Raw genomic sequence first — 25,711 nt, 5'->3', positions numbered from 1 at the left:
TTCATTGCTAGCAAATTTCTCCCTCCCTATCCTTTCTGCCTGCCCACTGAGCATGTATCCCAATGGGCTTGCCTGACATACAGGTTTGACACAGAAGGAGGCCCAGAGATGTTCTGGAGAGACTCCCAGTCTGTTTCAGTTTCAGCCCTTTCCCTGTCCTCTGCATCTCTGCAGCTGGAGGAGAGGTCCTTCACCTTCCAAGAGGACCCACTGCAGAAATCCCAGCCTAGGACACCCAGCTCCTTCCCTTCTTTCTCACTCTTGTTGGGATCTCCTAATCATGATCTCCCAATCACACAGATCCCTAGTGCTCTGGAGGAAAAGTATGAAGGGAACTCCTAGAAAATGCCTAACGAAAGCAAGACTCTGCAGTTGCCTAGGAGAGAGTCCCAGAACCTGGCAGGACCAGGCTTGAAGGAAACAGGCAGGAAGGGGCCCCACACACTGTAGTGAAAAGCGGGAGGGAAGAGGGGCAGCAGATCTGGCTGCCTAGTTAATTTCCACTCCATTTCTGCTGGTGCCCCTTATTCCGTTTGGTGCAGCCCAGTAGGAAGCTGTCTCTGGATAGAGGTCACTGCCGAACAGAGACCCCAGGTACAGAGGTGGGGTGGGAGGAGATGCTGACTGCCTCTGAGTGTGCTTCAAATAGAAGGCAAGGCAGAGCCAGAGAAAAGGAGAGATTTGAGAGGCAGTAGCCTCAGCATCATCCAAAAGGGAGGAGGGAAGGGAGAGGAGGGGCAGGGAGGAGGGACTGAGAAGTGGGGAGTCATGCGGCCCTGGAAAGCCTCTCTGCAGCAGCATCTGCTCAGTGTCCTTAGCTCCCCTCTGCCCTCAAGAGCCCCCAACCATCCCTCAATAAGCAAGCATCATGAGTTTCCTAGCGATTCCTGCTGCTCATGTCCTTGCTTTGAGGAGACTCCACTCCTTAGAAGATTCCCTGCTCAAACTGTCCCTGACAGGGGAGAGGAGCAGATGCCCTCCAGGAGGCAGTCAGACTTGACCAGCAGGGTCAGTGGGGCCCAGTGAGGATATGGGAGTGGACCAGAGGTGAGAACCCAGCAGGTTGGAGAGTGAGGCTGGAAAACCCAACAATCTTGAGAAAACAGTATCCCTGCGCTTCCACCCCCACCCCCACCACCCCCACACAATTCTCTTACATCCTGGCAATCTCCCCTCTCCAGTTTATAAGGCAGCGGAAAGGTTTCGTTGGCACAGCCCTTTCTTCTCCAAGATCTTCTACCTGCAGCTTACTAGGTTAGGACTTGAAGTTCTAGTACTAGAGGTTCTTACTCTAGTTGCCCACTCTGCAATGCAGGAGAGGGCGGAAGCAGCATTGGTGTGCAGACAAATTTCTGGGGAGCCCCCAGAGGCAGTGGGGGACAGACGATGTGCCCTAGAGCAGGAGATGCAGCTGCCCGAGTCCCAGAGTCTCTAGAGCAACACTGTCCAATAGCAATAGAATGTGAGTGACCCACGTAATTTCAAATGTTCTAGTATTATGTTTAAAAAGCAAAAGACCCAGATACAATTACATTTTGATACTATATTTTATTTAACCCAGGGTACCCAAACTATTATCATTTCAGCATGTTATCAGTATGAAAATTAGTAATGAAATATTTTACATTATTTTTTCACATTACATGTTTGAAATCCAGTGTATAGCTTACACTTATAGCACATTTCAGTTCAATCCCTAAATTTTCCCCAGAAAGATCAGAGCTGTTCTTAGGTTTCATAAAATTCATTGTTGAGGGGCACCTGGGTGGCTCAGTCGTTAAGCGTCTACCTTCGGTTCAGGTCATGATCCCAGGGTCCTGGGATCGAGCCCCGCACCGGGCTCCCTGCTCGGCAGGAAGCCTACTTCTCCCTCTCTCACTCCCCCTGCTTGTGTTCCCTCTCTCGCTGCCTATCAAATAAATAAATAAAATCTTTTAAAAGTAAATAAATAAAATTCATTGTTGAAAAAGTAGATTCACACATCTACGTTGTTCCAAATATATTACAAGTTTTCCAATAACTAAATCAAGTATCAGTTTTAACATTTAAATTAATGTAATTAAACTGAAATAAACTTAAAAAACTCCATTCCTCAGTAACGCTAGCCATCTCTCAAGTGCTCAAAAGCCACATGTGGCCAGTGCCCCTCTACTGGACAGCACAGCTGCAGACATTCCACGTCTGGGCATGGACAAGGGCCTTCTTGGCGGGGGGGTGGGGGGGAGGAAGGAGCCCTTGAGAAGCATATTCACCCTGGGGAAAATGCCTGTGGAGCTACCGCCCACTACCACCCCTTATTTTCCTTACACAGTTTTTCCTAAAGCCCTTTGATGTGACAAGGTCACTGTGATGAGCACTTCCACAGCTTGTCCAATCATCAGCAAGCAGTTCCTTATCTTACCTGCCTGGGAACCCTCAGCCCAGGTGCGACTGTACAGGCCGGGAGTGTGTGTGCGTGTGTGTGTATGTGTGTGTGTAGTAGCATGTAAATGCAACCAGGGACACGTGCTGGTGGTGTGTGTGTGTGTGTCAAGTAGCATGTAAATGCAACCAGGAACCCTCAGCCCAGGTGCGACTATACAGGCTGTGTGTGTGTGTGTGTGTGTGTGAAGTAGCGTGTAAATGCAACCAGGAACCCTCAGCCCAGGTGCGACTGTACAGGCTGTGTGTGTGTGTGTGTGTGTGTGTGTGTGTCAAGTAGCATGTAAATGCAACCAGGAACACGTGCATTGTGGTGTGTGCGCATGTGCAGGGATGTTACAGTCCCCATGGTGGGGGCAACCCAATAAAGGCTCTCCCCAGGGTCAAACAGATGGAGGAATTTGCTCAAGGACACACAGCTAGTTAGTGAGGGATCTGTTTTTGAACTCAGGGCTGTCGGACTCAAAACCCAAATGCTTTCCACCAGGTGTGCTGCTTTAGTCATTGCCTGCTCTTTTGACACATCCCCAGGGCCTCTCTGCTGAAGGGCCTTACCCAGGTCCTCTTCTACCCCACCACTCAGAACAAGTCTCTTAGGGGGATGAGGCCAGCTGTTCGTCCTCCCCTGCCTTCAGGAACTAAGGTACCTGACTTAGGAAGCTGAGGGTTGTTTGGTTGGTTGTTACCCTTTCTCAGTTTCCTCTCCAAATGTCCTCTCTGCCTCTGCCCCAGAGACTGGCAGAAAAGGACAGAAATTCCATGGATCAGGTGCACTGAACTGAAACCCTGGATGCCAGCAACAGAGTCTCTCACATTTTGGAGGCTTCAGATTTCCTGGGTCCTTTTCTGGGTTCTAACTTCAACAACCTCTTAGGTTATCTTAGGTTGCTTGGGAATTTCTAGTGTGACAGAACAATCTATGAGCTATTTCAGATCAAGAAGAATTTGCCTACCTTCTGCCTACCCCTGCTTGACAGAGCCTTCCTGAGGTTACCTCAACCTCCCCTCCCTCCAGCCTCCTCTCTTCCATTTCAGACATGGTCTCACCTAAGCTGAGAGAAGCTTGGACCCCAAGATACTCGGGAAGCATTTGGGCACTCCCCATTTTGGTCCCTGATATATTCCAATTTCTCTATTTCCTTTGCTATGCTGGATCCCTGATTCAAGGATGCAAGCCCTGCAAGGCAATGATCCACAGCTTTTTGGAGTCACAGACCCCTCTGAGAATGCCTGGAGTGAGCTATGAACAAAAATGCTCAGAGATTGTCCTCAGTCACCCTGAAACCATCACAGGCTCCATGGAATGCCGGTGAAGAAGCTCTGCCATGAGAAGCAGCAGGTGGGGGTTTGGAGGTGGGGAAGGCTGAGGACGGGCCTGCCTGTCCTCTCCCGGGTCCATCATAGGCACGGGGAAAAGGCTGGGAAGGACTATAGGACAGAGTGGATGTTAGCACAGATCAGAGCAGCCCTCCCCGCCCCTGTTCCCTTCCTCCTACCAGCTTCTATCTCTCAGGGGGAGGCAGGAGACTTCGGGGTGGGGAGGGACTTTTGCTCAAAGAAGTGAGTGTGGTGGTGATTCAGGATGGAGAGCATTTGATACCAGAGACTCCTGAGTCCTCTTCCTCCAAACTGCTCTGTAAGGAGAATTAAGGAGGAAGACACAGAGCTGAGTGGTGGAGGCCAGAGAAGCAGAGGACCCCCGCCACAATCCATCAATCTGATCTAAAGACTAAAGAGCAACACAACATAGTTGCTGATACTAAGGCCCACCCTCTGGATTGCTGGTTTCAGATGCAGAGCCTTGAGTCATGGGGGAGGAAGGGGTAACCCCTTCAACAGACAAAGGGAGAAATGAGTGCTGTTTTCTAAAAACCCAGATGGTTGAATACTGTTTGCCTGGATTGTTTGCCTGTTGTCCAAGAAGGGCACTCTGTGAGCAGCAAGGGCTCTGGAACCCCTACTTGCCCAGCCCTCTAGCTAAAGTCCACTCTCCTGCTTGGCTTATTGAATGGAAACACCTGCTTACTGAATGCTCTGGAAAACCTAGACCTTACGTTAACTGGTACCACCTACTCCTGCACCCTGTTTAGAACACCCTTCAAGGAGGAGGACAGACTCTTCAGAACTGAAGATGAGGACACAAAAATCGCAATTCACCCAATCCCAGCCTCATAACCCAATCTTTCAATCTTGATTGGGGCTCTTGGAGGGGTGCGTGAGAGGACAAATCCCAAATAGGATTTGAGAGTTTGGAACCCTCTCACCTAAAACTATCCCTTCTACTGACCGACCTCCCTGCTCAGCCAATTAGAAGTTCTTTAGAAGGCAACATGCCTTCAAAAATTTTCTGGGAAAAGTGATTACACCTGGTTTTCTGCTGCTCTGATTAAGAAATTCCTCCTGTGGCTAATTTGTAATCCTTCTTTTTGGACTTCCACTTCATATCCTTTTTGCCTACCACCTCCTATTGGAACTAGAAGATAATGGGTCCATAAAGCAGGCTTGCACTTTTTATAGCAACAATGGACATTCTTCCTTAGGTCTGAACTACTCGTCTACATTTTTAAAAGTAAAAGTGGCTATTGCAATCAAGGCACTCAAATACTGAGGAATAATCTTAACAAGAAATATGTAAAGTCTATATGACAAAAACTTTAAAATGCTTCTGATGGCACACCAATGGCTTAGATGTGTATATAGGAAGATTCTGTATCACAAATAAATTCTCCCTTGGGTAATCTAACAATATGTGGTTCCAATCAAAATAAAATTAACAGCACAATCAAAAAGTACCTTGGGGTATGTTCTCGCAATATACTACACAGTAATGAGAACAAATGGACTAAAACTACACACAACAATATGGCTGAATCTCACAAAAATAGTGTCAAACAAAAAAATCCAGACTAGAGGCAAAACTAGTTTGTGCTATTAGAAGTCAGAAGAGCAGTTTACCCTTGAGGGGAGTAGTGACTGAGAAGGAACACAAGGTGGCTTTGGGCACGGTGGTAAGGTTCTGTTTCTTGATCTGGTGTTGGTTACACAAATGTGTTACATTTTTGAAAATTCATCAAGATGTATTCTTTTCATCTGTGTGCTTTTCTATATGTATATTATACATCAACTTTTAAAATTTTGATGAGAAAACACATAATATACATCAACTTTAAAAACCAGTATGGTACTAGAATTGAAAAGACATCAACGGAACACGAAAAATCCAGAAACAGACTTGAATACATATGGCAATTTGGGTCTTACAAAGGTAGCATTCCAAAAAAAAAAAAAATGGAGGAAATATGGGTTTATTCAATAAGTAGACATGGATAAAACAAAACTAAGTTGGATCTCTATCTCATACTTTTACACCAAAATAAATTCCAGGAGAATGTTTACATGCTATTAAAATAGTTTTTAAAAACACAGGATAATTTCTTAATAACCTTAGTAGGAGGCTTTTCTAAATATTATAGGAAACCCAGAAGTTATTTAAAAAATGGTGAAAAGGGGCACCTGGGTGGCTCAGTCGTTAAGCGTCTGCTTTTGGCTCAGGTCATGATCCCGGGGTCCTGGGATTGAGCCCCACATCGGGCTCCCTGCTCAGCGGGAAGCCTGCTTCTCCCTCTCCCACTCCCCCTGCTTGTGTTCCTGCTCTTGCTATCTCTCTGTCAAATAAATAAATAAAATCTTTAAAAAATAAATAAAAATAAAAAATGGTGACAAATACACAAAAATAAAAATATTTGCATAGCAAAAATACCACCATAAGCAAAGTAAAAAGACATAGGACAAACTGAGAAAAGCGAAAACTATTTTTAACTTGTATATGAACAAAGAGCAAATATTAAGACCTAATAACCAATATAAATATGAACAAAGAATATGAACAATTTACAAAAAAAAAAAACAACCGCCATTTAAACGTATTAAAAGATGCTCAACCTGACTTAAATGGAAATTAGGGGCTCCTGGGTGGCTCAGTCGGTAGTGTAGAAATCAAGAGTAGTGTCCTACTCTTGATTTCAGCGTAGGTCATGATCCCAGAGTCCTGAGATCGAACCCCACTGGGGCTCTGCGCTCAGCGGGGTGTCTGCTTGAGATTTTCTCTCTCCCTCTGTCCCTCCCTCCTTGCTTGCTCTCTCTCTCGCTCTCGTTCTCACATTCTAAAATAAATCTTTAAAGAAAAAAAGAAATGGAGATTAAAATTATAATAAGATACCATATACACTAGGAGATTGTCAAAAATCAGAAAGCATAAGTATGTTATCAAACAGGTCCTTTTCATACATTGCTGATGGGAGAGAATTTAAAGCTTCTGTGGAAGGCAATTTGGCAATACATACTACCTACCAAATTTTTTTTAAAACATCGCTGAGGGAATGAAAATGAGAAAAGTTTTTGGGAATTTGCAAAATTGTATCTATCCAAATGAAAAACAATGCACACACTTCTTTGACCTAGTATTGGCAGCCCTAAGGATTTATTATACAGATAAACAAGAGCCAGATGAAATATACTTGGGTATCAATATAATGTGAAAGGATTGGTTAAATATATCTTAATACATCCCTCAGGCTTACTGTGAAACTTACTATGAAGCAGGTACATGTGCTGCTATGATAAGCTACCTAGGCTATATAAAAGGAAATTGCAAAAACAGTACAGATAATAAGTTATCGACTGAATAAAACATATATAAATATCAATACATACAATATGTGCATGTTTACTATAGAATATCTTGTGAAAAAAATTTACAAGAATGTGGTAAAACTGGTTGCCTCTTGAGGGAAAAGAGACCTTATTCACTGTAATAACCTTTTATGCCTATGAATTTTGTAGAATGTGTATGTATTACTTATTCAAAATGTACATTTTAAAAATTAATACAAAACGAAAACCTGAGGCCCAAAGGCATCGCCCTAGATGACCAAAGATATAATCCGGCGTTCCTTCAACATCCACTGAGTGCTTATCGTGAGCCAGACAGAGTGATAGAAAATAGTGCAAAAGACCTCCACGTTACCAGGAGCGCCCAACCCCGCGTCCCCGGGTGAGCCCGGATGCGGGGCGGGGGGTGCGGGGTCCGGCTCGCGAGGCTCCCCGCCGCTCAGCGGCGGGAGCAGGGCCCAACCGTCCTTAACGGTCCAGGGTCCCGGACGGCGGCTGGAATGCCCTCTTCCGAAGGAAACCGCCGCCTGGGAAAGCCCACCCCCTTCACCACCCTCCACAGAAACGGTCCCCTGACTTGTGCCTTTGCGCCGGTCGCCCGACCCGTTCCCCTCGATCCCTAGGGAAAGGCGAGCCCCTGACGCCCGCACTACCCGTAGCTCCCTTACCACGGCGCGCTCAAACTCGGGTCCCTCTCCATCTCTCCTGCTGCTGTATCCGTCTTCATCGTCTGTTCACTCCTCCGAGCAGCTCCTTCCCCTCAACCTCTCCACCTCTGCGAAGCTGTTTCATGTTTTCAAAAAAAAAAAAATGTTTTCCATGCCTCCTGAGTCCCTGCCACAGTATTAGGACCAATCAAGGCAAAGGGTCACAGAGGAAACAAGCGGCGGAGCATCGCCCATCTTGAGGCTGCTTTCCCCTCGGTAACTGGGGTGTCGGGTGGCACTGGCTTTGTACAAAGGCACTAATTTTTTGCGAGCGGTGACACGCATGAGTGACTCCACGCCCTCGCACCTCGGTCCCAGACTCAGGAACGCTGATTATCCCCCAGAGAGGAGGTGGACGCTTCCTTGGTAATTGGACTAGAGGTGGGCTGGGAGGACTCCGTGAAGCCTCTAATTGGCTGTTTAATTCTCAGCAGGTGCGGTCTCAATTAACAACGTCTGATCTCCCTGGCTCCTATTGGCTGACTTGATGGCCGGCTTTGAATTCCATCCGGGTAATTGGATATCAGCACGCAGCAGCCCCGTCGCTAAGGGGCCCCCCGCGGAAGGATTGGTTGTGGCGGGGCGGGCGATTGGTCAGACTGCGAGCCGGGCGTTGATTGGTGCAGACGGGCTGCGGGGGCGGGGAAGAGGCCGCTGAAGCGAGGCAGGCGGGGCTCGAGTTGCGGTGCGAGAGGGAGGAGGCGACGGCTGCTGGGGCGAGGTGCGAGGCGGAGCGCGCGGCGGCTGACTCGAGGAGCGGTAAAGGCGGGGACCGGGCGCGGAGGCTCGGGGAGTGCGAGAGGCCGGGCCGGGGGGTGTCGCAGGCAACAAGCAGGCGGGAATGTGGGGCTGAGAGGAGGGAGGCGTCTGGAGGGTATGGGCAGCCGAACCCCGGGCTACCAACCGAATCCGGAGGACATGCTCTGGTCCCACAACGGACCCGGTGCCGGAGTGTTGGCCCCAAGCTACTTTGGACTCCTCGAGTGATCTTTTTTGAGACTGAGAACCGCCATCAGTTTATCAGTTTGCCTTTTATTTTCTCCAGCTTTTTCTTTAATTATTCTAATAGGATGACTATTTACAGTCGGCGGAATAATAAATTGGGGTTTTTGTTTTCCCAGTTTTCCTCCTTACTAATGCAGATATCCCCCACGGGTTTTGGCTGAAGACTCCCGTGTCAAAGCTACATTTTTACTCTATTCTCAGTTTGAAATGGGTTGGCTTTCTTCACTCATTGGTTAAAAAATAAGTGTAGCAAGGATGAGAAAATTGAACAACCTGCTTCAATTCAACAGGCCTGTTACCATGTTTTAGCTACTTTGTAGGTTCTGGTTATTTGGAGATAAGGGAATGAGAGATCCTTGCCCCATGGAGCTTTCAATGATTTGACTCCTAACGATGTCTTTGAAATAACCTAAAAGTAAGACTTATTTACGCATATCAAATAGTCAGCAACTGTTTTATATAAATGTCAAGAAATTTCAAAATTGGTTTCTACTGAAAACCATTATCTGCATCTCTCACCTTGAAATGATCCACATGTCTCCTCTTTACTCGGCTTCCCCTAGAACTGTGGTCTTAAATTCCAACCTCCTTTTCACATTCAATTTGAAGTAATAAAATCAAACACAAATTGGCATTCAGTACTATACAGTTATATCCCTGTTGTCATCATATTTCCCACTTATTTTAAAAAACTATATTAAATGTATATTGTAGCAAAGTCATACTTGATTAATCAAGTAGATATTCATTCTTTGAGACATAAGCTAACTAATGCAAACTTCATTTGTAATATGTGAAAAGGAGTTAAGTGAAAATTAGCTCTCGATTCAAATAGACATCACCTAATAAATTCATCCTCGTCATGGACATTCATCTTCCCACCACATTCCTTCCACCACCAAATCATTAATATTATGTCTCAAACACCATCTACCAGGTGCTTAAATGAGGAACCTGGTAGCCAGCTCTTTGGCTCACCCTTGAACCTTTCTGTGGACCAGTTGTTAGATCTTGTGTGTATTCTACCTAGTAAAACTCTCCTCTTCCGTCTCCATCATTGGCACCTGAACTAGCCTCTGAATTGGTCTCCCTACCTTGCTACCTTCCATTCATTCTCACTACAGAGCCAGCCAAGAATTACAAGCAACGCATGTGTTATGAAGGGATGTTTGGAGTACTATAGAAGCCCATAGTGATGAAACCTAAGCGAGCATGGAAAGTTGGGACTGGGGAGGGGGGCATTGGCAGCAGAGCAGGAGGAATATCAGATATTTTTTTGCCTTGATCTTGATAGTTTCTGAACTGAGGTAAAAATGCTATTAGTTTTTTGAGTCTCCTTAAAGAGGTGCCTTTGTGACTGGTCTTCAGACCACATTGTATACCGCATTGTATGGAAATAACTAATTAGCTGTGTAACCTTAGGGAAATCCCTTTATTTCCCTGGACTTCGGGTTCCCCAGTTGGAACATTATTGATGGAATCGTATCATTTCTTTGGTCCTTCCAATTCTAAAATTCTATGGTTTCTTAGGCATGAATTGTGGCCAGAAAGGTGTTAAAAGGCAGCATTAGAGTGCGGATTAAGTTACCACTCTTGTTCACAGGCCTAGATTTGTTTCCCAAAACCTTTAACACCTACAGACAATCTTGCCGGTCAAGATTAAGACCTTCCCTGCCGACAGGAAGCCTCATGAAGGCAGCTACCAAGTCTGTCTGGACTGTTCTATCCCCCAGGGCCAACCACACATTGGCTACTCAATATTCATTAGTTTGGATGAAGAAAAATGATTTGTATTTTAATGAGGTAGTTTTCAACTCTGTACCATCTAAAAAAATCTTTTAAGTTCTAGCTCCCCCAAGCTGTTACTTTTTTTAAGATTTTATTTATTTGACAAAGCCAGCGCACAAGTAGAGGGAACAGCAGAGGGAGAGGGAGAAGCAGCCCCCCCACCTCCGCTGAGCAGGGAGCCCCAATTCGGGGCTCAATCCCAGGACCCTGGGATCAGGACCTGAGCCGAAGGCAGACGCCTAACCAACTGAGCCACCCAAGCACCCGCAGCTGTTGCTTTAACCAAGAATTTATATTGTCTTTTCATTGCCTGTAATTAGTGTGTTGTAATTTGGTGTTTTGTCTTTCCTCCTAGACTGTATTTCAGGGCAAAAATTCTCATTCCTACTTGTGTCCCCAGCATGCTCAGCCCATAACAAAGAGCTAGCACTATTTAAAATGAGGCACTATAATAGTGAAGATGAGCTTTGCACTTTAGAGACCACATAAGAAAATATATGAAGTAACCTAGATAAAAGAAGTGAACTCTCTTCTGGATACCCAGAATAAATCATCTCTTAATATAACAAAATAGCGGTTTGAGGTTCAAAATTCAAGACCTTAAGGAAAAATCTTTCTGAAACAGCTTGTTTCCTTTCCTTTGGTATATGCAAACATGATACCACCCAAACTTGCACAGAGAGCAGTGAAAGGTTTTATTTACAGCCTAGAAAAAAGCTGATTATTTTTTTTATCCAGTTAGGAAAGGAACCTCATAACTCAAACCCACCTTAAACTCAATCCTTTTCTTCCTACCCACTAAAAAAGGAAAAAAAAAAAAGCCACATTTCTCCATGTCTATACTAAATCTCCAGAAGTGATATACTATATATATTGGATCTTCTAACTGAATAATGAATTGCCTGAAATAAGGAGACACTTGCAAAGGGTCCCTCACCCAGGTAATACAAGGTTTTTCTCTTTTGGGCATGAGTGGGAAAGAGAGTAGATGAAATTTGTTTAAAACTATTGTCTAAAAACATAGATTTTAAAAACATAGGCAAACTTCTGGTGGTTCTCTAAGGAACTTTATTCGTTTCTACTGGTCAGTAAAGCTCTTGAGTCCAGATGCAAAATTTGGTCCTCTGAATGTAGTAAGAAATCCACCTGCAGTCTTAACATTTTTCTCTGCTTCTTGGAGTGAGATTTTTTTTTAAAAAAAAACTTTATTAGCATGAGGTGGGGAGGAGGGCGGAAGGAGAGGGAGACTCAGGGCTCAATCCCAGGACCCCTCTGAGATCATGACCTGAGCTGAAGGCAGACACTTAACCAACTGAGCCACACAGGTGTCCCTGGAGTGAGATATCTGTGCTAGGTCTCCTCTTTTCCTTCATCACTCTTCCTGAAAGGCTTTCAGGGAAAGCACTGTTTCTGTTTTTTTCTTTCCTCCTCAGGAAAAGCACATTTAGAACCAAAGTTTTATTCCTGAGTAGGTCCGGTATTAATGAGTATGTTTTTAGCCTTCCTAGAACCAGTTTTTTTTAAGGTAAAAAAACATTTTTTTCTTGGATATCAAATCATCTGGGTTGAATTTTTGTACCTAGAGGCAAATCATAGCATAAATTATATTTCCTCACTCATTTTAAAGCAAATTTCATTAAAAGCCACACTGTTTTGTTCTACTAGATTGTACTATCTGGAAGTAGACACTATCTTTAGTTTTTTACCAACCAGCTACAATGCTTTCTACTAGTGTTTATTAATTTTGAATTTCCTAAATAAAGACACCAAGTACTGTTCTCAGTTTATGTAAAAGAAAGGGGGGAGGGACTTCTAAAGTCACTTTGTAAGGTTTTTAATATCCAAATAATAACCCAGACTCTGGGTAAGAGGTAACCTCTCTAAGCAGCTATATTCCTCTGTAAAATTGGGGTTAACATTTCCTACCTGACATGATTGCGTGAAGATCAACTAAAATGATGGAGGTTAAGTGCCTGGTGGCGTAGTAGTTACTCAGTACGTTTATCTTTTCCTCTTTTTCACCCTTAGTGTCACAATAACGTCTAGCACCTAGAAGTGCTTAATAGATGTGGTTGACCTAGCCTGCTTGAAGCCAGTCTTGAGGACACAGGCATAACACATACACAGTTGCATACAGTGTGAACAAGTGCTATCATGGAAGTCTCATTCACAGGGCGGCAGGAGAAACCTTAAGTCAGCCAGGGGACATCCCACAAGTCTCAGAAGAAGTGTAGCAGTAGAGCTGAGACGTGAGGAAGGAGTAGGGTTTTGCCAGGGAGACCAGCTGGGCTAAGGAGTATGACCAGGAAGACAGAAGGGACACAGGAGAGCACGTCCTGTTCCCCTAGTAGCAGTGGGATTAGGGTATAGAGCTGTGAAAGTGGTAGGCAGAGATTAGATTATAAAGAACCTTTCATGCCACTAATGAGTTTTCACATAGACAACAGAGTTGCTGAAGAAGTTTGTTCATTCAACAAATGTTGTTTTTTCTTTTTTTCAGTTTTGTGAGAATTTTATTTTTATTAACATAATGTATTTGTTTCAGGGGTACAGGTCTGTGATTCATCAGTCTTACACAATTCACAGCGCTCACCACAACACATACCCTCCCCAATGTCCATCACCCAGCCACCCCATCTCTCCCACCCCCCTCCACTCCAGCAACCCTCAGTTTGTTTCCTGAGATTGTTTCTTATGGTTTATCTCCCTCTCTGGTTTTGTCTTGTTCCATTTTTCCCTCCCTTCCCCTATGATCCTCTGTCTTGTTTCTCAAATTCCTCATATCAGTGAGATCATATGATACTTGTGTTTCTCTGACTTATTTCGCTTAGCATAATACCCTCCAGTTCCATCCACATCATTGCAAATGGCAAGATTTCATTTTTTTGATGGCTGCGTAATCCGTTATGTATGTATACACACACACACACATATACACCACATCTTCTTTATCCATTGATCTGTTGATGGACATCTAGGCTTTTTCTACAGTTTGGCTATTGTGGATATTGCTGTTATAAACATTGGGGTGCACATGCCCCTTCAGATCACTACATTTGTATTTTTGGGGTAAATACCCAGTAGTGCAATTGCTGGGTCATAAGGTAGCTCTGTTTTCAACTTTTTGAGGAACCTCCATACTGTCTTCCAGAGTGGCTGCACCAGCTTGCATTCCCACCAACAGTGTAAGAGTGTTCCCCTTTCTCCGCATCCTCACCAACATCTGTCATTTCCTGACTTGTTAATTGACTGGTGTGAGATGGTATCTCATTGAGGTTTTGATTTGGATTTCCCTGATGCCGAGTGACGTTGAGCACTTTTTCGTGTGTCTGTTGGCCATTTGGATGTCTTCTTTGCAGAAATATCTCAACAAATGTTTATTGACTGGCTACTGTGTGCACTGAGGAACAAGACAAAAATTCCTGCCCTGTGGAGTTTACCTTCCATTGGGGATACAACCAAAATGAAGACCTCACGGGTTAATATGATGACTTTGGCTTATAATCACAGTGAGATTGAAAACCACTGGGAGGTTTTGAGTGGCTGAGTAACGTTATTTGACTTCAGCTGTTGAGAATAAACTGAATGGACAATGGCAAATGCCGGGATATAATTGATTGCAATAATCTAGACAAGAGATGATGGTTTAGAACATGGTTGTTAAGATGACCGTCTTAGCAGTAGAGAGGTAAAAAATGGTCAAATTCTGGATAATTTGAAGGTAGAATGAACAGGATTTGCTGACAGACTAAAGGTGCTATTTGAGGGAGAGGATGAGTAAGATTTTTAACCTGAGGAACTGAAAGAATGGACTTGCCATTTACTGAGTCAGCTAAGGCTACAGGCAGGGAGTGAGATCAGGAGCTCAGCATTGTACCTGTTAAGTGTGAGGTGCCTATTAGACCTCCAAAGGAGACGTTGTCTCCTAGGCCGTTGGGTATACAAACCTGAAGTTCAGGAGGAACGGCCCTAACTGGATCAGTGAATTTGGGAGTTATCAGCATACAGGTGGGATTTAAAGCCAAGCTATGAATGAAACTTGGCGAGATCACTAAGGAAAAGTGAGGTATAACCCACAAGAGGGCAAAGGACAGAGCCCTGGGGGCAATGCGGTGTTTAGAGGTTACAAGCAGGAGAGGGAAACTGATGGATCAGCTAGAAGTGGGGAAGGAAAACCAGAAGAGTGCTGTTGTGGAAGCCAAATGAAGAAAAGGTCTCAGAGCAGGGGGAGTCCCCAGTTGTGCCAGATAATGGGGGCGAGGGCAGGTAGAGTGAAGACGGAGAATTAACCATTGGACTTAGCCATTGGAAGTCACTGGTGACCTTGGCAAGAACAGTGGGAGTGGATTCAAGAAGAAGAGAAATTGAGCACAGAAGTATTAGCACTTGTGAATTTTCCTGTAAAAGGAAGGGAAGAAATGAGAAGTATTTGGAGGAGTAAGTGGACTCAAGAAAGGGTTTTCTTTAAGAAACAAGAAACAGTGACATGTTTGCTGATGGAAAGATAAAGATCCAGTAGAGAGGAAAACATTAACAATGCATGAGAAGGAAGGAGAGCAACACTTTTATGAGAGCTTTCAGTGCCAGGAGCAGAGACCGTTCATCCATGGCCACAGGAGAGGAGGTAGGGATTTGGGCATAGATAGAGGTAGGTGGGTAAGTGTGGTGGAGCTTAGTTAATATTTTCTCTGAATGCTGTACTTTCTCAGTGGCATAGGAAGTAAGACATGAATTGAGAGTGAGGATGGAGGAGGTGCTAGAGGCTTGAGAAGAGACGGTATGAGTTGTCTGGGAGCGTGGGTGAGAGAGGTTATGGAATAAGGAAATACAGTGATGATGTTAAGGTTAGCTTTGTGGATGGGCGCCTGGGTGGCTCAGTCATTTAAGTGTCTGCCTTTGGCTCAGCTCATGATCCCAGGGTCCCTCATCCGGCTCCCCACTCAGAGGTGAGTCTGTTTTTCCCTCTCCGCCCCTCTGCCTGCTGGTGCTTGCGTGCTCTCCTCTCAAAGAAATAAAATCTTAAAAATTAGCTTGGCAGCAAAATGAAGATACAGTGCCAGACAAAAAGCAACAAGGCCAATGGTCTGAATGAAATTTGATGAGCTTCTGAATCAGTCAGGTGCAGTGTTGTGGAGTCATTAGTTGAAGCTGCAGGTGTGGATGAAATTGCCCAAAGACAGCAGAATGACAGTAGTAGTGGATAGAGGCCATAGGAAGACAAGCCCAAAACTGCAAAGGCACTTCCAGGGAAAGAGGAGAAACCAAGACAAAGAAGGTGCAGAGGTGAGATTAGATAGGGCTTATATGTGCCATCTAGGTTGACTATCCGGAAAGTTGTAGTTTTGGTGAAGGAGCAGGGCAGACCTCCTTTCAGTGTTAGCTGAGGAATAAATAGAAATCAGGAGTAGAGATAAAGGAATAAAAGAAGTAGAAGGAGCAGAGCCTAAAACTAGGCCTGAAGGGGCGCCTGGGTGGCTCCATTGGTTAAGCATCTGCCTTTCACTCAGGTCATGATCCTGGAGTCCTGGGGTGAGGCCGCTTATCAGGCTCTCCACTCAGGGGGGAGTTTGCTTCTCCCTGTGCCCTTCCCCCTGCTCATGCACTCACTCGATCTTTCTCTCTCTCAAATAAAATCTTTAAAAAAAATAAAACTGGGCCTGGAAAGCCATTCCTTGCAGAGACAACAGCTTCTGGAAAGGCCTAGAGGCATGGAAGGGCACAGATAAGCAATTTTAAGTAGTCTGATGTGAACTCTAAAGGTATATTTTTGTAATGTTTGATTCATTTAATTTTTTTGTTCCTTCATCTTACAAAATTGTGATCAATGGGGGCAGCTCAGTTGGGTAGGCATCTGCCTTCGGCTCAGGTCATGATCCCAGGACCCTGGGATCGGGCCCGCGTCGGGCTCTCTGCTTAGCAGGGAGCCTGCTTCTCCCTCTCCCTCTGCCTGTTTGTGCGCACTCTCTCTGTCTAATAAATATTTTTTAAAAAATTGTGATTGATGTATGGTTTTCCTTGGGAGGGGGGAGGGAATGAAGTTTGCCTCTCTTTAATTATACGTCCCTTAGCAACTTTGAAAAAATGCCCTGAGACCATTTACATGAAATAGGTTTTGAAAAAAAAAAAAAGATTTTGAGACAGCTCAGGCCCTTAATATGAAAAGGTTGCTAGTAATAGTCTTTTTTTTTTTTTTAAAGATTTTATTTGTTTATTTGACAGAGAGACAGCGAGAGAGGGAATACAAGCAGTGGGAGTGGGAGAGGGAGAAGCGGCTTCCTGCCGCCGAGCAGGTAGCCTGATGCGGGGCTTGATCCCAGGACCTGGAATCATGACCCGAGCCGAAGGCAGACGCTTAACGACTGAGCCACCCAGGCGCCTCCAGTAGTATTCTTTTTAATAATACTGTAATATGTTCCCATGCCTCTCTGCCAATCATAAAGGTATAGGATGAAAGCTTCTTCTTTTCCCTCATTTACTTATTTCAGGGTGTAGGTCTGAATACAGCAGAAAATGTCCACTGAACGAACTTCTTGGACAAGTTTGTCCACGATTCAGAAAATAGCACTGGGCCTTGGGATCCCAGCCAGTGCAACGGTTGCCTATATCCTATACCGCAGATACAGGGAAAGCAGAGGTATGTGAACCCCACAGCTGTACATATGGAAATGTTCAGAATGTGCTCTGGCCTTATTAAATTGAAATGAAAATTTTCCTTGCTGGACTGGGTTTGTCTGTTGGGATGTAATTGGCTTTCTGTGAGGGATCTTTGAAACGGTTTTGTTTCTTCTGTGTTCTTAATGTGCAGCGAGTCTATGAAATGATAAACTCATTTGATAATTCTCTTTTCCCTTCAACAGCAGCACCATAATGCGTTCTTTTTTTTTTTTTTTTTTAGCATCTATACTCTTATTTATCTTTTTTATATGCTTCTTGTGTTTAGTTGTTAGAAGGCTAACCATGGGATCCAGTTTCCCCACAGGCTGAACCTAAAGAAAGGATTTAGGTACAAATGGAAGTTCTGAGCCCAGTGGACTCCTTGGGCAAATTTTAACCTTCATTCTTCTCCAGGAGTCCTCTCCTGGGAGATCCAGTTTGCCCAAAATCCAGCACCCCCTCCTTGCAGATCCAAATACTTTCCCCATTTTTTAGCATCTTTAATAGTATCCCAGAGATAATGCCCATGTTCTGGTCTTCTGGGACACTCTCATTCCTACTCAGATGCTACTTCTTGTCATTATGGTTGAGATTTTTGGTCTATCTCGTGGATCATTCTCTTTGACAGCTAGCTTCGGGGGGGCTGGGGTACCTTGGATGCTATCTAAGTCTGATCTGATGAGTCATGATCCGTGCAGAAGAGCGGTTGACATTTGTTGGGGAGGATGACATTGAGATAGAGATGCGAGTTCCCCAGGAGGCTGTGAAGCTCATCATTGGCCGGCAAGGAGCCAATATTAAACAGGTAAGTGTGCAAGCAAGCAGTTGGCTTTCCCAGAGATTGATTTTGCTTAATCTTGCTTTCCTTCTCTGCCCCCATCCCACACTATGTATGTCTTTAAAAGAAAAAATACAGGAACTTTTAGTTAACTATGCTCTTTTCCTTCTAGAGAGGAGTACTTCTCCCTAGAGTGTGAATGACTCAGCTTGAAATGGGGACTTTTGATTGCATGATTCTCAACTTGGTGTAGCTTGAACCATTCTTTTCTACTATGGAATTAATGAGCTCTTGTTAATTGTTAGTAAATGTTGAGTTGCTACCTAATTCTTCTGTTCATTTGGAATGTCAAAACAAACTATTTGATGCTCCAAAAAAAAGAAATTAGGGGGAAAGAGGGTTCTAAACACAAAGAGAAACTGTTTTGAATTAATTGCTATTTGAGATTAGCTTGTCACTAATCTCCTTTCATAAGTACAGGTAATTGAAGACTGCATATAGCATCCTGATTTAGCTGATTACTGTCCAGTTCCATCTACCTCCAGGGTTAGGTTGAGAGAGTACCTTGCTGACCCAAACAGGAGCTATTCCAGAGCGTACAGCCATGTATCCTTTTCTCTGCAGTTGCGGAAACAGACAGGTGCTCGGATTGATGTGGACACGGAGGATGTAGGCGATGAACGGGTGCTGCTTATCAGTGGGTTTCCTGTTCAGGTGTGCAAGGCCAAAGCAGCCATCCATCAGATCCTGACAGAGAATACCCCCGTGTCTGAGCAGCTCTCAGTTCCCCAGAGATCCGTGGGCAGGATCATAGGTACCACTGGACAGCTTCCTTTTTTCTTCACCTCTGCCTTCTTTCACACCTTCCCAAGGATTTTTCCTGGCCTACTTCCCTTCACCTTGCTAAGGGGGGGAAAAAAGACAGGGACGTTGATACCAGAGCTTTAGTTTTTTATACAACCTGTGGTAAAGCAAAACCCATTACCTCAAGAAGTTATGTGATCTGAACCTTACAAATATGTTCCAGAAGGGCTCAGGTAAATGTATCTACCTCATAATAGATATGTAAAGGGAAGCTAAACCTGCTCATGTTATCCCAGATCTTTCAAGATAGTGCTTTTCTAGAGCACACCTGTTATGCCTTTGCCAAGGCAGCATTCCTTATGCTGCTATTAGAGGTAGAGAAATGTCCATCATTGGCCCAGTGTTTCACACACAGTGTGAGATATCTTCTGAAGTATAGGTGTAAAGTATGCTGAATGATCAAAAAATGTAAATGACATGAAGTTACACTAACCAAGAGTTTAAGCAGAAAGAGCAAATATTCCCTAGTCCCCCTTTTACAGTAAGGATTGCAGTAGCTCCTGCTTCTATTCAATATCTTACATTTTGTTCACTTTGGAAATGAGAACAGACTTCTCTCCCAGCATATACAAAATAGTGATTTCTCTAGTAATTACGTTTGACCAGGAGGGAAGGACAGGTTTTTATGTGTTTTTCAATGCAGGGAGAGGTGGGGAGACTATTCGTTCTATCTGTAAGGCCTCTGGAGCCAAAATTACCTGTGACAAAGAATCAGAGGGGACATTGCTACTATCGAGACTGATAAAAATCTCAGGAACACAAAAGGAAGTGGCAGCAGCCAAGGCAAGTAGCTAATAGATTTGAACTGTGTCTAAGAATGAGAACGCTTTACTCCATCCTGGGTGAAAATATCTGGCCACAGAGATCTCATCTCTTACCACAGCATTTGATATTGGAGAAAGTTTCAGAAGATGAAGAACTTCGGAAAAGAATTGCTCATTCTGCAGAAACCAGAATCCCACGCAAGCAGCCAATCAGTGTAAGAAGAGAGGAAGTGACAGAGTCTGGTGGAGCTGGAGAGCCAGCTTTGTGGAAAGACGCTGGTACTGGTGCAGAGCCGGAGCCAGCTACACCACTGGGAGCTCCTCCCCAGAAAGGAGGCGGTGACACGGCTGTTGTAGGGCCAGAAGGTGCTTGGGAGAAACCTAATGGTGACAGCTTTCAGAAATCTGGAGCCCAGACCAGTCCAGAGATGTCCATGTTTGAAAGTATGTAACAAAGTGGGAACCCATTTGCCATATGGAAGGTAGAAATACTGGCTTAGATAACCCAAAATAGGAAGCAGTAAAAACAATTTATTTTCTTGATTGCACTTATAAGTCTCTTCACAGATGTCCCTTTGTGTGGTAATATTTTACTTGAGTTAGTACTAAACATAAATAATTTCTGAACACAGACCAGCTAGTGATGGAGAATGATAGGAAATATGCTAGTTCATGGGGCCCCTGGCTGGCTCAGTCAGTAGAGCATGTAACTCTTGATCTCAGGGTTGTAGGTTTGAGCCCCATCTTAGGTGTAGAGATTACTTAAAATCTTAAAATGTGCTAGTTCACAGGAAATAGTCTGAATATAACCAATAATTGAATTTACATGATATTCTTTTTTTTTTTTTAAGATTTTGTTTATTTATTTGACAAAGAAAGACACAGCGAGAGAGGAAACACAAGCAGGGGGAGTGGGAGAGGGAGAGGCAGGCTTCCCACGGAGCAGGGAGCCCGATGCGGGGCTCAATCCCAGGACCCCGGGATCATGACCTGAGCCGAAGGCAGATGCTTAACGACTGAGCCACCCAGGCACCCCTACATGATATTCTTTCACAGATTTATTAAATAAGTAAAATACTCAGCCTGGTTTTTTGTTTTTTGTTTTTTTATTTTTGGCTTCTCATTACTGTTTTTAAAATCATCACCGTTAAGAATGAAACAACTGTGAGCACTTTCTTCTGTGCATAGGTTCTGGGATGGGGGCAGGGAAGACCAGGGCCCCTGAGAGGTTCGAAGACTTGTCCAGGGTCACATAATGAGTCAGTAATAGAATGAGATCTGGAACAGGCCCACATCCTTCCACTGGTCCATGCTGCAGCTAGCATATGGAGGATTTACCTTCGTTATAATTGGTGTCTGATTTGAATACATGGCAGATGACTAGGAATGTAAACTCTCTGACTGCTCAGTTACATAGAAAGGTACACAGCTCAACTTAGGACCTGTCTTCAGGATGTTCTTGTATGATTCATCCAGTTGTCCCTCCAGCCATTTTTTAAATGGTAATAGCCACTTGGTGTTTGTATCTCTCACCTCTGAGACAGTCTCCCCATTTCAACCAGAGATGGTTCTGATATGGTCACCAGCTTAGACGGTGAGGATTCTATAGCTTAACTTGTTTATCCCTATGTTTAGTCCCCAGTCCTGACTTCAGTTTCCATGCCGATGAGTTCCTGGAAGTCTATGTCTCTGCCTCTGAACATCCCAACCACTTCTGGATCCAGATCATTGGCTCCCGCAGCCTGCAGCTGGATAAGCTTGTCAGTGAGATGACCCAGCACTATGAGAATAGTCTAGTGAGTTGCCATAGGGACAGGGCTGGGTTTGATGAAAAAGGGGCCTATCTCTTTTTCATTGTGATATGTTCTCTTCTTTTCCTGGGAAGCAACTACTTGTTTGTTCTTCCTTCTGGTACTTCCTGCTTATCTGTTTTCTAGCCTGCCCATCCTAACCTCCCATCCTGATCCTCATCCCCATGTGCAGCCTGAAGACTTGACTGTGCACGTGGGAGACATTGTAGCAGCACCTTTACCTACAAATGGTTCCTGGTATCGAGCTCGGGTCCTTGGCACCTTGGAGAATGGGAACCTGGACCTCTACTTCGTTGACTTTGGAGATAATGGAGATTGCCCACTGAAGGACCTCCGGGCACTCAGGTCAGTGTGGAGGCCAGGGTGGAGTCCCAGTTGTTAACTCAGTGTTGGCCATAGCTGGTGGTGTGCTCTTGGCACTCATCGTATAGGGGGATTGGGAATAGAACCGATTTACAGAGAGCAGATGATTATCTTCTCCAGCTGGGTTAATTGGTGATCTCTAGAAACAAGGACTATAAGAGACCCTTCTGTCGCTGGGATTCTAATTTCAGTTTCTTTCACCTTAGGAGTGACTTCCTAAGCCTTCCATTCCAAGCAATAGAGTGTAGTCTGGCACGGATCGCCCCCTCAGGTAAATTGGTCACATGGCCTATTGACCTTGCCTCTACATAGAATAACTTTCATAGGGCACATGGAAGGAATTCTCACATTCCCAGACTTTGAGTTCTGGGGCTCAGGTGTCTTTTCCTCCCCAGCAGTAGAAAGCAGCAGCCTGGCAGGCAGACATAGGTGCCTTCTGGGGTAGAAAGGGGTGGTTCCAATTTTCCTCCAGGGTGTAATCTCACCCCGTCAGCAGGGACCCCTTCTTAGGTTCTCCCTGCAATCTTTTACCAGGTGAACAGTGGGAAGAGGAAGCTTTGGATGAGTTTGACAGACTCACTCACTGTGCTGACTGGAAGCCCCTGGTGGCCAAGATCTCCAGCTATGTCCAGACTGGGATCTCAACTTGGCCCAAGATTTACTTATATGATACTAGCAATGGGAAGGTACGACTGGGGTCCACTCATTGCTCACTGTCTCTTCAGTATATTTATAGTCTGATTCACTTTTTCTTTCCTAGAAACCCTCATCTGATACTTCTCCTACCTCATAAGATCCTGCTTACTCTCCCACTAAAGGAATGTCTTTGAAGTATCCTAACTCTTCTGTCCTAGTTCCTCATGTATTCCCATCCCTATAGAGAGAATATCATTCCCTTTTCATTTTTCTTCTCAGAAACTTGATATTGGGTTAGAATTAGTTCGTAAAGGATATGCAGTTGAGCTCCTGGAGGATGTGGAAGAAAACAGAGCTGTCCCAGACATGTTGCATGACGTGGTGAGTGAGCCATTGTGGCTACATGTAGGGTGCTGCTTCAGGGCAGGTCTCTCACCTAGAGAGACAGGAGGGCTTCTAGTCCTTCGGGCATTCTGTGGAGGGCTTTCCTAAGGAGTTGCTCCACAGGTTGCTCAAAGGAAGCATTGTGTCCCTCTTGGCAGCCAAACTCAACTGCCTTAACCAGATCCTATGGGCAGAATGATGGGGGTGGCCTCTCCTTTCGTACCAGCCAACACTGTGTTCTTCCTTTCTCTCGTCTTCATCCTGCAGGCCACAGAAACTGATGTGTCTCTCAGCAGCGTGGTCGCTGAGACCAAGAAGAGCCCTGGAGAGAGAGCAAATACCCTGTCCTGCCTCAGCTTATCAGGTACAAGCTGCATTTCCTCCCTAGAGCATCTTTGGAAGTTACTGGTTTTCAGTGATTCTCTCCGAACCGGGAATGATGTGAAAGCTTGGCTCTTAACCAAAGTGATCACTGAGCACCAAGAAGCCCATTTGTCCCTGAGTCTCAGTGGCCATGCCTAACTTGCTCTCCATCCCTGCTAAGCAGAAGCTGCCTCCATATCTGGTGACGACAACCTGGATGATGACTACTTACTCTGAAGTTGGCTTCCACTGCCTCAGCCGCCTGCTTTGCCGCGTGAGTGCAGCTCTCCTCGGTCTGCAGCCACCGGAAAGTAACAAGGGTGACCACCGGGGCCTTGCCTTCTCTCTGCCCTAGCCTGTCTGAACACTGCTCTGCAGCTGAGTTCCTGCAGCTTCACTCTCAGGCTGAGCCCGTTCAAGCGTGTTGTGTCTCTCTGTGTTTGTGTCTTTGGCAGGATTTGGCCCAGGATTTGGTGCCTGGAGAGAGGAGCCTATGATAAAAGAGATCTGTGCAGTCCTTCCTCTGTTACGTACACGATCTGGCTTGCTGTGGACCGAACGTTTTCTCTCCTTCTGTTGGACTACCAGAAAGAGTGCGGGGTAGAGGGGGACAAGTACATGTTCCCACTCCACCCACCCGACCCTGTCTTCTTCCAGAGTTTGCTTCCAGGCTGCTCAACATCTGGCTTACTGTTTTCTGCCAGGCATTGATCTATGCTTCCACAAGGCTGTGTCCTTTTTGAGCCTGGGAAGCAGCCAGGGTTTGGTCACTGGAAGTGATGATTCTGCAGACTTCTTACTCACTTCATCGGGTGACTGTTAGTTAAAGGAGGTCTTTGGCAAACTCAAAGACTGCAATTGAGTCAGGAGGCAGAGGCAGAAATCAGTATAATTCTATTAAAAAGCCTCAGGAAATGGGAAGAGAACACTGCCTCCCAGCCTTAACTGCTGATATGTTATTGGAGATAGGTTTTTTGAAACAGTTGCTCCAGCTATTTCCCTGTAAACTTTGGTTAAAATACAAGCAGACAAGGAGAGAGCAGCTCTGGAAATGTTCTAAAGTGCTAGTGTAATATCTGCATGTATACGGACATCCATAAAGTGAAAGAGAACTTATATAGCTGTTTGAATCATTTGGGGGATTCTTTGCTGAATAAAGTTCTCAAGAAAATTATCTAAAACTAAATGTTGGTTGAATCAAGGTGGAAGCAGGCCTGTGGGTATCTTCTAAACCTAAACCTGGTAGAATTTGTCACATGCTCACAGGGATGGCCCATCTTTGAAACAAGTGACCCTCTCATGCACAGATCCTATCCTTTCCCTAAAGTTACTTCAGAATTAACCATTCACTAAGAACCAGACCAATTTAGGTTTAGGTTATATAAATAACCCACCGGGGTTTCTGGGTGGCTCAGTCAGTTAAGCATCTGATTCTTGATTTCAGCTCAGGTCGTGATCTCAGGGTCTTGAGAGCAAGCCCCACCTCAGGCTCCTTGCTCAGCTGGGATTCTGCTTGAGATTCTCTCCCTCTGCCCCTCCCTCTCCCCTTCCCCACCCCCCACCCCCCCACCCTGCTCACATGCATGTGTACTCTCTCAAGTAAAATCTTAAAGATCCTACCCAAACTAGATATTTGGAAGAAGAGGCCTGAGTTCTGGCAGATCTCTACTATGTGAACTTACTGTAAGACCTTTGGGAGCCATGTCCTCGTGTCTCCCCGCATTGTGGGCAGTAGTGTGCAGCCAGTGAGCGCTGTGAAGGGACTTGGAAGCAGACATTATAAGCAGCAATGTGGGTGGTGGATTAATGGCAAATGAACAGGGCTTTTTAAGGATCAGCAAGGTGAACTGCAAAACTTAAAACTAGCACATAAGGATGCCTTATGCAGGGTTTTAAATCTAGGAATTAGGCCTTCCATATACTGCATGGCGACTATGTTTTCCCATAGCCACAATTTTCAAAGTATATTTTCTCAGAAAAATCTCAGTACCATTTAGCAGAAAGGCTCCAGTGAAGGAGCATCTGTGATGAGTAGCTTGTGGGGTCTTGGAAGAATCAGTGAAGGACTGCCATTGATCTGGCAAGGTTTCAGACCTTGGCTGCAGTGAACCCACCCCTGAAGCAGGCTTGGCTCTGGGTTTGGTGCTGCTCAACAACCAGGTCATGAGGCCCACTAGTTACCAGGCTCCTTGGCCCCTTGGCAATTACCCTTAAGTAGAGGGGTCCTTGATATAAATCATTCATAGGACTTGGTGCTCAGGAAAATGAGTGGTGCCTCATTCCTGGCTGCAGTCTGTTACTGTGAATGCTAAGTCTGTCCCTTTAATGCGGCTTTTAAGTCTTGCCAATCAGATGGGTTCCTTATTCTTTCAACAAAATCCTGTACTTTCCTTGCTGTGTGGAATGTCCTCTTCTATGCTTACTTCTCATTTTGCCTGTTGAAATCCTCCCCTTGAGCCAAAACTGTGGGATCCAGGTACCTTCTTGGATTTCCTCCACATC

At 44.9% G+C, this 25,711-nt stretch overlaps 1 protein-coding gene across 3 annotated transcripts; it reads left to right on the top strand.

Annotated features, from left to right (window-relative positions):
* Positions 1 to 7,630: 7,630 nt before the first annotated feature.
* TDRKH (tudor and KH domain containing) lies at positions 7,631 to 24,683 on the top strand. Of its 3 annotated transcripts, none has more exons than XM_027604055.2 (14): positions 7,631 to 8,015; positions 8,231 to 8,558; positions 17,078 to 17,226; positions 17,945 to 18,051; positions 18,649 to 18,838; positions 19,532 to 19,671; positions 19,772 to 20,096; positions 21,288 to 21,448; positions 21,636 to 21,808; positions 22,033 to 22,097; positions 22,361 to 22,512; positions 22,742 to 22,843; positions 23,114 to 23,210; positions 23,665 to 24,682. In XM_027604055.2, exons 3-14 carry the CDS (start codon positions 17,103 to 17,105, stop codon positions 23,811 to 23,813), a joined length of 1,785 nt encoding a protein of 594 aa, XP_027459856.2. In that variant the 5' UTR covers positions 7,631 to 8,015; positions 8,231 to 8,558; positions 17,078 to 17,102; the 3' UTR covers positions 23,814 to 24,682. The 3 variants fall into 3 exon arrangements, with proteins under 3 accessions (XP_027459856.2, XP_027459860.2, XP_027459857.2); XM_027604059.2 differs by lacking the exon at positions 7,631 to 8,015 and adding an exon at positions 23,394 to 23,483 and having other exon boundaries at positions 8,243 to 8,558; positions 23,665 to 23,806; XM_027604056.2 differs by lacking the exons at positions 7,631 to 8,015; positions 8,231 to 8,558 and adding an exon at positions 11,400 to 11,533 and having other exon boundaries at positions 23,665 to 24,683.
* The last annotated feature ends 1,028 nt before the right edge of the window (positions 24,684 to 25,711 follow it).

Source organism: Zalophus californianus, chromosome 4 (genome assembly GCF_009762305.2).
Source record: "Zalophus californianus isolate mZalCal1 chromosome 4, mZalCal1.pri.v2, whole genome shotgun sequence".
In the NCBI taxonomy this organism is placed as follows: Eukaryota; Metazoa; Chordata; class Mammalia; order Carnivora; family Otariidae; genus Zalophus; species Zalophus californianus.
Note: the sequence above shows the minus strand (reverse complement) of the source record. Positions and strands in the feature narration are given on the sequence as shown.

What these genes read in the sequence shown, in the direction of transcription:
- TDRKH (XM_027604056.2), top strand. Translation starts at nt 17,103, where the DNA reads ATGTCCACTGAACGAACTTCTTGGACAAGTTTGTCCACGATTCAGAAA. An exon ending in CAGACATGTTGCATGACGTG is followed by an intron (nt 22,844 to 23,113) that starts GTGAGTGAGCCA and finishes TTCATCCTGCAG; the next exon opens with GCCACAGAAACTGATGTGTC. An exon ending in GTCCTGCCTCAGCTTATCAG is followed by an intron (nt 23,211 to 23,664) that starts GTACAAGCTGCA and finishes TGTCTTTGGCAG; the next exon opens with GATTTGGCCCAGGATTTGGT.